The sequence below is a fragment of the Pseudochaenichthys georgianus genome, chromosome 1, assembly GCF_902827115.2.
Source record: "Pseudochaenichthys georgianus chromosome 1, fPseGeo1.2, whole genome shotgun sequence".
NCBI lineage: Eukaryota > Metazoa > Chordata > Actinopteri > Perciformes > Channichthyidae > Pseudochaenichthys > Pseudochaenichthys georgianus.
The window spans coordinates 37,183,378-37,195,973 of NC_047503.1; the positions used below are offsets into that span (position 1 = coordinate 37,183,378).

The 12,596-nt window shown below is 40.0% G+C and overlaps 1 protein-coding gene across 1 annotated transcript in view; it reads left to right on the plus strand.

Moving 5' to 3' along the window:
• The window catches only part of lrba (LPS-responsive vesicle trafficking, beach and anchor containing), a 185,724-nt gene that overhangs the window by 92,461 nt on the left and 80,667 nt on the right, over positions 1-12,596 (plus strand). The window contains 2 exon segments of the mRNA XM_034086063.2: positions 10,898-11,022; positions 11,338-11,352. Coding sequence (XP_033941954.1) covers positions 10,898-11,022; positions 11,338-11,352 — 140 coding nt within the window.

Sequence of the window (12,596 nt, forward strand, 5' to 3'; positions counted from 1 at the left end):
CACACACACACACACACACACCTACCTCTCGAGCACCAACTCCTCTCCCTCTGCTCCTCCTCCCTCATATAAGCAGCTCATTTTCTGCAGCACCACTGCTCTAATGGACGCCCTTAGGCTAGAGGCTTCCCAGCCAAGGGACATCCATCTTTCCGCATGTCACACTCCCGCCCGGCAAAAAATCTTTGTGATGTGCACTCCAATTTTTCTTCAGTAAATCAAATCTTCCTTCCTTCAGAAAGACGAATGCTTTAGGGTTGGAGTGTTATAGAGAAAATCAATGCCGGCAAAATTGAAACAGTATGCTCCCGTATTGATCGGCCTGGTGAGATCGAAAAGGAACAGCTTTGTAACTGTTCCGCTGGACAGTTAGCTGACCTGTAATGGACAAACTATTGATATTAGCATTACTATTTTATCTCGTGTCATTTCGCTAGCGCACTATTGAGGGAAAGAAGCCGGAGCAGAACGTTCAGTTAGAATTTATTTTTACTTGTTATCCACTAATGATACAAAAGATGGTGGGAAATGGGGTCTCGCAATATACAGAGGACGGTTTTCCTTTGTGCTCTTCTCTTTTAATAAAGCTTCTTCTTTATAGGATGTCACCGTTGAATATACACCATTGTAAGTTGTGCATGAACAGAGTGAGTGCAGAGCAACTCTTTATTCATTGTATACATACACCTTACATATTATCCTGTAAATTATTTATACTTCACTACTTTTGCAATCTTAGTTTAGGGTGTGATGTCACTAAATATACATCTAATGTGATTTAACGATTAATTGATACAATTTACATTTTTATTTAAAGCATCTTAAATTTGGTTTAACATGTTATCACTATAAAAGAGACTATTACTTACTAAGTCATCTTAAAAAATACATCCTAAATCTTATTCATTAAAAATATAAAACTCAGAACCCCAGTCATTTGGCCAAATCAATACCCTGTTAACGTCGTTAGCTCAGATTTAATTGACAGTATCATCTCAGATCTTGCTAAATTCTGATTGGGCCACGGACATTAGTGAAATAGCAGAATACAGAAGATCTCTCAATTTTAAAATAACCAAAACCACAATATGATTTTATAGTGATATTAGGAGGTTGATAATAAGTGAATATGTTTTATAGGCCTTTAATAAATACTCTGTTTATGTTTAACTTATACATTTATAAAACATGTACCACTGCTCTGTCCTGCAGTCCTTGTTAGTTTTATCCCACACGTTGAGCCTCCTGGACTGCAACGGTATCACCCTCTCAAGATATCTATTAATTATACTCTGAACATACTACCGAGTTATGCTTACTACAGTGTGGCCATTCTTGTTCACATGGCATTTTTTCTTCATATACAGTAAATGATTGCATGAGAAACCGCGGCAGCACGATTCATCTCTACTTGTATGCTTTCATTCTAGACCTAAATCACAATTATGATACATAATACTGAATGTAATGCATGTGTTAAAGCCGAGGTCTGCACAATGTCTGCGCTGCCTTTGCGTGCCTGCTTCGTGGACACTGTACATTACGGCTGGTACTGTGCACGCAGAGCTGAAAAAGGAAATGGGACTCCAGCACGTCAGCGGAGATTATAACCATAGGAAACAAGAACATAACTGTTTAGAGTACACTGACTCTCGGAAATGCACGACACGAGAGGGGCAGGAAGACAGACGGAGGGAGAGGGAGAGGGGGAGAGGGGGAGAGGGGGAGAGAGGGAGAGAGTTGGATGGAACCAAGGATGAGACGGAGATATTTGTAACTGAAGCATTAAAAGTTAAGATGGAGACAGAGACAAGACCAGGACTTTTTTTTCCTACATCATATCCTCTCGCTGCAGTATACACTAAACCAAAGCGATGAGTGATTGCACAAATCTGTATGTAAAAGGTTAAGAGCGTGTCATGTTTGCTGGATGGAAAACTCTGCAGCTGCTGTCTCATCTGTCCATCAGACTGACTTTTGTTGTTTCGGAACAGAATAAACAGTGTAGCTGGATCTGAAATATTTTCTAATTCGAATTTATAAATCAGATTTGGTCATTGCATTCATTTTTGCACACCACCGTTCTACACAGCAATTGCTGTCGTTTCTATTTCAGTCTTTTCTAGCTAGTCTTTTTGTTACATATTTCACCAAATGTAAATGTTCGTGGATGTTAAATGGCATTTAGCCCATCTTTGGATTCAAAATAGTCCATGACTTTGTACAGTAATTAAATAGTCATTTATAAAAGACATTAGCATTGGTTTGCTTATAAATACGTTGCAGTCTAAACACAAACATGACCTGCTGTATGACCAGTGGCAGCTGTAGCAGTCTGCAGCTCCCGGCTCATCCCAGGAAGAGACAGTTGTTTCCTTTAGTCCAGCTCCGGACTACTTCAAAACCAATTAGCATGGGGCTCCAGTCTCGGTCATCCATCTGACTTTATACAGTCATAAACATATAGCATAATCATAGCAATGGGTGCCTGCCTTCAGTTATGCTCGTCTTTCTGTAAACGAGACTCTTTGTATCTTGCATGCATCTCCAACGCTAAAGTCCTTAAACGGGTTTAAAGTGAAACCCTCCACCTCATTAATCATGCACGGTGACATGCGTCTAGGACAGAAAAGTTGTGACGGGGACAAAAAGGATGTTTCCTAAATCTCTGGGGAGTTTGACAGACCCTCGTTCCATCAGTTACATAAAATAACGTGCCACAGAGGCCCTACCGTGCAGCCTGGCTCATGGATATGAATTAGAATATAGCCTTAATGATAACATTTACCTCCACTGTATATACAGTACAGTGGCTGGGGCTGTAAGGAATAGCAACAAAGTGTCATGGTGGAACATATTAACAGCTGATGATGTCCATATGTTAGCATGGTTAAGTGTTGCATTGCAGGCCGAGACCCTAAAGATTATACTCAGTGGATCATCTAATATGAGAAGAAACAAAAGTGGTTAAGCAAATAAAACTGGTGCTTTTAATCCTAATGGTGGATATGATTTGTTCACAATTTGTTATATAAGTTACTATATTATAATTAGGATATATTGGTATTTTTTATTTTGTAAGTTATCAACATTTATTATTTAACTTTTTATGATCGTTTGTGAAGGTTTGGTGTACATTATAATTTATATATCTTTATGATTTGGTGAAGCATGTTTACCACGTAGTGTAGTAGTAGGAGGAGCTTGACAAATCTGCTTTTTCATTCCATTTGTTGCGAATCTTTTTTAACTTTTTGCCATATTTTTCATTTTGTTGGTTATTTTTTTTTAATAATTATGGTGAAAATGTGTAATCCGTGTTTTTGGTTTCCTCATTAAACACAAATAAGTCAAATGTCTTTTTTTTGTATATATAGCCTAAGTGTCTCTGGTTTATAAACCTCTATGTTGTCACTGAATGGGAAGGTGTCCAATTGAACCAATTACATATTTTATATCTTCCGTTTCATTTTTTAGTATCAGTTTGTTCGTCTTCCTCCTAGCATTCCAGACATGTAATGGAATCCTTGTTATGAAGTATGAAAGAGCGCCACCATCCCAGAAACACTATTTACACCACCCTGCCTCGCTGCTCACAGCCCGGTGTGACTCTGTAGCAACTCTCAGATTTATGAGTTTTATATACCCTTAAGAAAGTATATGGCCTTGGTGGAGCAAGGTCATGATGAAAGGTTGCTGATCAATATCTGAAGGAAAAGCCATTTGGGAAGTTTTTAGGGCTTTCTCCCTGGATGCAATATCTTCAGAGTATCGATTGTCCGGGGCCAATAGTTAGTCAAAGGCTATCTCCTTTGACTAACCCCTTTGCAGCGTGTCAGCCCCCCCTCCCTTCTCCTAGTGATAGATTGGTATGCTTCCAGCCACTGTAATTACACCATGGTACCAGCAGGTCATTTATTTACTTTCACCATTTGCCAAACGAATGGCCTTTATCTTAGGAATCCAGCTCTTTCTTGTGCAACTAAAGCAGGAAAAAGGCCACATAAAATACCCACGTCCCGGGAGTGTGAGACGGAGGATCATCCTTTACTCGTAGATCTTCAGCTCGTGTTCTCGCTGTAGATTTACTTTACACCCCCGTCCCCTGTGTCTGAGTTCAAGTGCAGCACCTAAGAACATCAGACCAGGGGAGTTCAATGTGCCAGATTTGTGATGTTAAGAGATTATATTGATAAAAGATGGAGGGACAGATTTATTTAAGGGTTTTCTGTTTAACTAATTTAAATATAAGGCAAGGCAAGTTTATTTATATAGCACTTTTCAACGCAAGGCAATTCAAAGTGCTTTACAAAAAATGAAAGACATTAAGCATTAAAAAAGAAAAGCTAATAAAATAAACATTAAAAGGAAAAATACATGGATACAACTATTCTCTGTGCTAAATACTTTACTAAAATCTATCTTACCCCACTCGGTTTATGAAGGAAACAAAACTAGAATGTAGCTATTTCTACACAAAGTCTAATTAAACTATAAACAATATCATAACACTTAAATTCTGGCTCTAAGGTACAGTATAACGTCCGACTTTCATGAGCTCTGAAGCTCTATTTAATTGTACAAAACTCCCTTATGAGCAACATGATAAATCGCCGGAAAGAAATTTAGCATTTAACATTCAAGGGGTGATGTTTTTTCCCCCTGTTAGATTATTTTCTCGAATGAAGAGATAACTACATGGCCATTATAGTTAGTCAGACTTCTGTCTATATGATCGCCTCAATCACCTTGCAAAGGAATTGCTGCACTTGACACACAAACACTCAGGCATGCACAGAGCGCTATAAGTGCTGTGTAATGGGCCCGGCCGTGTGATGGAGAGAGGGAGGAGGTGCTCATGAATAGCAGCCTCGCTAGATGAGATTGCCGATCCGTGGAGTCCTGCATCACTCTGGAGCAGGACACAAACAAACTCATATATGGACATTTCATAGGAGATTGTTTGTTTGTTAAAGTATCAGAAAACCCCTCACTTAGATCATCTCAATTGTATTTGTAAATCATACACTTAACTGGAACTAATCTTGTTTTTTATTAAGTTTTAAATTGTATGTTCACAATGTTTTTTGTAGTTCACCTTACATAATTAGGCTTTTGATGTTTAAGGCAAACTTGTGTAATGAATGTAATTTGAGGGCAAAACAAACCCTCCTCTGACTCGGCTGACCTTGGGCTTCTCTGCTGTGTTTTCTTTTGGGCCGTGTTGGAGACGTTGGGTATGTGTTCAGATTTGTCATACCATTCAAGATCAGCTCTGAAAGCTAGAGGTCAGGAGATTATTACAATGGGCCAGTAATGGCAGAATTATGCAACTCCGGTCCAGTGCATGCCCTCATTACCTCGCAGTAGTGGTGATAAATGGCCTTAAATGCATGTTGTCAAAATCACGGGGAAAATGTGACCCTTCATCAAAAATACAGATGGTACCACTTCAGCGATGTAGCTGGGGAGATGTGTATACTATTTATTATGTAGGCCATGCTTGGATCACTTCAGTAAGGCAAACCGTGAAGCTGTTTTAACATTAAAACAATAAAATCAAGTGCACCATTTTTTCATTTAACGGTGAAAGCTTGTTTTTTTACAGCATTTTAAATCTTTCTGTCTTTAGTCAATATTTACTACTTTACTAAACACAGCACTTTCCCTTTTACCTCCCATGAAATCTGATATAATGAGTGTGTAATTGTCTGGCTTTTTGTGGGTGAATTTACACTGAGTGTAATTGCTGCTAATTGGAAGCTGCGCACTAAGCTGGTGGTAATTAGGGCTCGATTTGCATTATTTCATTTGGCTGCACTGCATTTTGGGGAGTCTGAAGCCTCTTGCCTCCCACCCATGGGAGTACTTTGATCCTCACAAGCCGGGGATGTCGCGGAGATGCAATATCAGTGCCTCTGTTTTCCAGATCGCTTTTTGAAAGCTCTTGGATACATTGGAGTTAATTGGGAGGAGTGGTAGGTGCTCGTGTTGTCTGGGTAATGAGTGTGTGCCCGCTTGAGTGTTCGCAACAGATTCAGTGAAAAGGGAGCTGACAACAGTGTGATGAAAGCAAAGGCTGTGCATACTTTGTTTCACTGTGGCTCCATTACTCGGCTCACATGTAGGATTTCGTTTTTTACCTTTCATTTTCTCTTCTTAAATCTGTTTTCACATGCACTTAATCACAGACATGGTGGGGTGTTGGATCATGATATTTAAATTCATATTAAAAATAGACAAATTAAATGGCTTCATGCTATGATTAATAATAAGGAGGGGCAACATTACATGTGGATTGTCATTCAAGAGGATAAGATGGTAATGGTGCTGGGTTTGTGACCCTAACATCACCTCTGGTGAATGTAGTAAACAACATTAGCTGAGGTGAATTAACATACACACATGTCGATGGTCTCCTGAAAACTCATTGGAGTGGGGAGAATAATGCACATGTAGAAAATCACTTCGGCAAGACTTAATCATGCCAAACGATTTCAGTGGGAAGGTATTTGGTCCCGTTTCATTTTAATTTGAGTCTGGAGATACCATGGATGTGATCGCTGCCACCGTTTGACAAAGAGCCGGCGCTCAAGCAACCAGTCCTCCACATGACAAATCCTCAATCTATTCCTGCCCTCCCATTTCTTCTAAACACATGGTTTATGCAAATCAAAGCAAAATGATCTTGGGAATAGCGGCAATGTTTGAGCAATTTGAAGGCTGCCAATGGGAACTGGCATTAATATAAAATAAACCAGGAGAGAAATCTCTTCTGCATATGCAGGTCTCATTGACTGTACCCAAATTAATTTAGCAGAAAGGTTATGAATGACTGTTTGTGCCAAAGTGCAGTCGCTTGTAGTGATATATGAAAGCATATTCACTCTGCATGTCCTGCTTGCTATGAGAAAGGTCATGCTATCATTTACATAATGGCAAATGCTTTGGAAATAAACCATTGCAAGAAAAAGGGGATGTTTTCTTTTGCTCTCCATATACGCCCAAGATACATTCAACCTTTTTGAGATATCTGAATTTGTTATTAAATAATATAAAAATAATCCGGAAGGATATTGGATTCTAATATGAGTTTCAAGTTGCATTTAAAAACAACTAAAGCTGGAAATGGGGGGAAAAGCTGGGATTCATCTGTCTCTGAAACAACCGTCCGATTGAATCTTGATGGATGGCAGTCATTTGTCCTCGTCAGCAAACGAACAATCGCGCCATAGAAATAGCCGTGCTATCAAACTTTCAGGACCTGCTCCGAGAACTGGCCGTTTGATAATCCCATTAATATATGATGATTATAAGCGGGGACTTGGGATTGTTCATTTTAGGGGTTTCTTAATGCCACATTATTATTTTATTTAGGGTAAGATTAAACTATAATACCCCCCGAGGGAAATTGGGTTGGTGCAGCAGGAAGCGGTAACAGCCAAGACAACAAAGGATAGAACAAATCAAGAGTCTTGAATAAAATGTATGTATACAAAAACAAAAATTCTATTTTGATAATTTGGTTGAATTGGTAACAACTATCGTTTATTCTATCTCCATTACAGACGTTGATGTGCTAAACACTTGTTATGTTCAAATAAAGGGGGTTTAGTCATCAGCTTACATTCTGGCATTGGCAAGCTAAAGAAATGTGCTTCTTCCTTGTTATTTGGATAAACAGCACCCATGGGTCAGGCCGTAGTTTCTATTTAAGGACATTGATAACGTGGTTGGCTTGGCCCTCCACTTTTTAATTTCCGTTCTTTCAAAAAAAAGTATTTACACAATCCTAAACAAGCTTTCCTTCTGAACACTCCTCACAACCAAACCATTTGTTTCACGTGTCACCCAGCCATGCCAGATCTTTTTGGATGCCTTCTCTGTTTAGACGTAAATGGACAATTTAGTAGCACGATTTGAATCTTAAGAAACCCACAAGTAAAGTATCTCCTAGCAGTGTGTTGATGTGTTTGGTAAGTTTATTATCTGAAGCCATAACTGTTTTGTTAACTGATTCGGGAGGAAGAGTTTCAGTGGCACATAAAAGGAGAAACTTGAGCTTCCCCATTCATCCTCTGTGTTGGTAAACTTCCTTTAATTTACAACTCCAAAGCCCTGAAGAGCATCCAAAAGATGTCTTGAAAAAAGGAAAAGAAAAAAGGTAATTACTATTTACTACTTCACATAAAACTCTTCCGGACTCTGTTTCAGTAGCCAATGTGGTCTACATTAAAAAGGCAACACATTCTCTTTAGTTTACACACACTCGGAGCCTTCTCATGTAAGGCTTGCAGTGTTATATTTCTATGTTTTGCTCAGATTTAAAGAAAAGTTACTCTCTGTCAAATCATCTCCCTCCCCTTTCATCATCAGACAAGGCACCGCTCTTCCAGACACCTTTTACGACCGAACTAATGACTAATTACACAAGTGGTTGGCCTGAGCCGCAGCACAACGCTGGCCCTTTGTTATTTTAATTGTTGTTATTTTGAAGAATGGCGCTTCAGTAAATTGTGCCATGGATGCCCTCGGAGGATGGATGAGCGCTGAATAATTGATCATCTTTGTGGAAACACACTCAGCGTGCGGTATGGGGGTTGCATAGCGCCGTACATCTCCATTCTTGTTACGGCGGCACTCGCTGGGGATTGATGACGAGGTATCCTTCATCGTGCGTCCACCTCTTCTCGCACCCCATCATTAGGACTCCCATTGTCGCCTGTTCATGGAGCGCTGGGTGAATATGACTGGCAGAGGTGGTCCCCCCCATGCTTTGACTAATTACTCGCCTCCTGATGGATTAATGTGTATTGTGTGAATCAGACGGACCCCCCTCTTCATTGAGATGAGAGACGAGTGCGTCCTGATTCGGAGCTGTGCGGCATGCACAACCTTGATAATTATTTTCATAGATGAATACCATTGCAGGCAGGATGATGAAGTGGCCATTTGCGTTCAGAGACTATCAGGGGAAAACATGGAGCGGGGTCTTTGTCACTGGCGAGAAATCTACTCCCGCACAGACCTGCGCGCCTTGTGTCGTTCCAACTTGCATTAACACACACTCTTGATTCACTATTCTGGAAAAATAACGCAATTTACATTCCCATTTATGCCATTTTATACAATTCTCAATCATCTCCTCCTATGGTAGTTGTAGCTTATGGCTGACTTTTATGAACTGCATTTACATCCAGACGAGAGGTATGAGGAGCAGCCACTCATCGCTTGTCATCCTTCCTTTTGAGATTTTCTTTGTCCAGATAAATCAAATAATCAATGGTTTTCATTAGCCAGGGCAAACAGGGGCTTTTAAGTACCCGTTTGGAAATTGTATTTATTTTGTTGCGTAAAGCTCCTTTCCCTTTTAGAGGCCCCTGTGTGATCATTGGTGTTGGACTGAAGATTTGTGAGGAGCCCCCGGCCAGAGCAGCGTTGGAGAGTAGATCACATAAAGCACGCTGGGGTTCTCCCGTCATTGCTTATTCCACTGAAACCATAAACTGTGTCTTCCTTCTCCTTCACAGGACACACTGCAGCCACTTATAGGAAACTACTGATGGTTGTTTTTATTGGTTTAGAAATATGTTGTATTGGATAAACCTTGGTATTTCGTCTTTCAACATTTGTTTGGATTGTTTGCCTTTTGCTGCTTTTGTCTTATATAAAAGGGTAAAGAAAACGACCTACATGGTTTATAGGTACCACATATCTAATTATACTGTATTTTTCATCAAAGTGTAGATCCTGCGTGTCCTATTTTCAATGTGTACTCTTCCCTGCAGAATTAAAGAGATTTACAGTATTTCACGAAAGCTTGGTAAATTGTTGCACAATGTTTTAAGACACGTGTAACCTTGAAGAACAACGAACTAAACTAACTCCAGGATAGGCCTATACTAGGATGTTCTTTTTCCCTTTGCTTTTCTCGTGAGAACATTTAGTCCAAGTAAAAGGGCTGTTTGACTTGAGTCAGACAGTCAGGATTTACTCTCACTGAAGACCCGAGTGCATGTTGTTTTCCCTCCCCACCTGAGTTGCTAATCATTAACACATGAACAGTTCATTTTGGAGCCGCCTAATGACACACAAACAGCTCTGCTTTGGGCTTAAAAGTCAATTAAATTAAAAACCTATTAAACTGGAAAATAAACAATTGCTCATGTAATTAGAAAAAAACCATCATCTTAAACCTTGTTTTGCCTCTAAGCCATGGGTAATGAATATTTTAGATTACATTTTATTTAAATAACTTTCAAAAATAAAAGTGATATGTTATATAGACGGGGACACGGTATACATGCACAATGCTGTAGCAGTGTCTCCTCATTTAAAGTTAACACTTTATTTTCCTTGAGCAGAATGATGTAAAGGGAGATGTAAATTGCAAAGAAAGTGTCTGCTGTAGACATTGATTAATATTGGTAATGCTATCTCCCCCCCCCCCCCCCCCTCCATGTTTGTAATGGCCTTCTCCTTATCCTGCGAGCCATGAGTCCTGACAAGAGGCATCCTGCTGGGCTTGAAATGAGCCTGGAATGGAAGCACGTGCCACAAGAGTGTGTGTGGAAAATGATCATGCTGACATTTGCTCATTCCACTGTGATGTACCTCGTGCACTTCACCTTCTCAAAGAGAGGAGGAAAAACAAAACGATGAAAGGGAACACCTTAACCTCTGACATGGAGATACTGTCATTGTCAAGTACAATGATTTGGGGTCTAAACTTGTCTTAAGTGAACGTTTTTAAAGAGTAATTCTGAGGGTTAAAAATAAAAGCCCAAACACAATGCTGTCTTTATGTCTGCGTGCTCGGACTGAGTGCTAATGCTGGGCTGCTATACCATGCTGGCTGGTAATTGCTAACACATGTGCTACCTCTGTCTCGCTGCAGCCGGCCGAGGGAGTTCTGGCGCCTGGACTACTGGGAGGACGATTTAAGGCGGCGACGTCGCTTCATCAGGAACCCCTCCGGATCCACTCACTCGGAGGCTACGCTCAAAGCAGTGGCCGAACACGGTCAGTCCCCTCCACCAATCCCCTCCTGTTGTCTGCACTGCCTTTTCTCACACGCTTAGTGGTAGCACCAGGTACAAGGTCATAAAAGTTAGTCGTCCCGTAGCAATAAAATATTTATTGTACCACAAGACACAGTAAAATAGTACTCATTTAAATTTCACAAAGGTAATTTTACACTCTGCTTACCTTTATGCAAAGCTGGGCTAATAATCACCCCGAGTGTCAGCATGCTTAGTAAAACAAAAGTTAAAATTAGTGGCTTCAATTGAGATGAAACGTGACATTTGTTCATTCTTTTTTTCTGCTGCATAACAGTGGCTGACATCAGTGGTAAGTAGCATTCATACTTCCTCCTTTACTTGTATGCAATATTTCTTTATTATTTATGTTTTTGCATTGGAACAACGGGTCATTTGGGGATTTATGCCTGTTATGCATTTACTAGCATAATATTGTGATTGATCAGAGGTTAACATATGTTCCTTATCATAGTCAAAATCATATGGGTTGTGTATAACGTTTTTAAATGTAATGTCATGAGTTGTATTACTCCTTCAGATTAAGTATTTAACTTGTGAAGCGCAAAGTGATGTCTACCAAAGCTTTTATTTGAAATAGAGTCGACATTGTACTTGCAGCCCCTTAAGATGGGAGAAAATGTAATCTGGTTTGAAAAAACTCTGTCAATATTCCCGTAGTAAATTGACCACATTTTTCTCCAGATTTTAAATCGGACCGATCAATTTCTCATTGTTTCTGCGCACTCCCCTATAAAGACAGGTGCTGATTTCCAATAAACCTTGTCTGAGAACAATTTAACATTCCCAGGAGTCCCTTATACCCACAAAATGTAAATGACACATGTCCCTGCATTAGCAGTAGGAGTCGCATTTCTCTCATGTAATCCCACATATCTGCAAATATAATGATTCTACACACATCAGGGTTTGCAATCATCATCATGCTGGGTCTACATTTACCAGATCAATATTTGATTCCCTCAAATGAATGGCCATTTCTGGACCAAAATGTCCTCCATATGTCACCCGTTAAAGTCCCCTTAAATGTGACATCATTCCAAAAGACAGCAGGTGTGACAGAAGTCGATACAAATGTGATATTAAAGCAATAAGTGTGGGGGGATCCTGGGAGAGTTGTGCTCTGCAGTAATGGCTGCAGTGTGGAGGCAGCTGGAGACGCAGCCAGCTGCTCGCTGTTCTTCTGCAGCTCGCCTCTGAAATGTACTTTGTTTCCATCTTAATTCCTCCTGGTTTTCTCTTCAGTTAGCTCATGACAGAAAACAGACACATCACTTTTTACCCTCTTATTGACTTCTTCTGGCTGATGAAAATGTGTTAAAAGCTTTCTGTGAGTTCGTCATTCAGGTGTTTTGTCTGGTATGTAATTGTATTCAAAACGGTTTCAGTTTATGTGCTTTTTTTTCACCGGGGGAAGAAAGACAAATTCCTGCAAACATTTGGTTTCAAAGTGAAGTCTGTCCTAAAATAGCCAGCAGCCAGTTGTGGCGAGGGTATGCTACCTCAAGAGAGTATACTGCCGGGCTGAAGTATGGG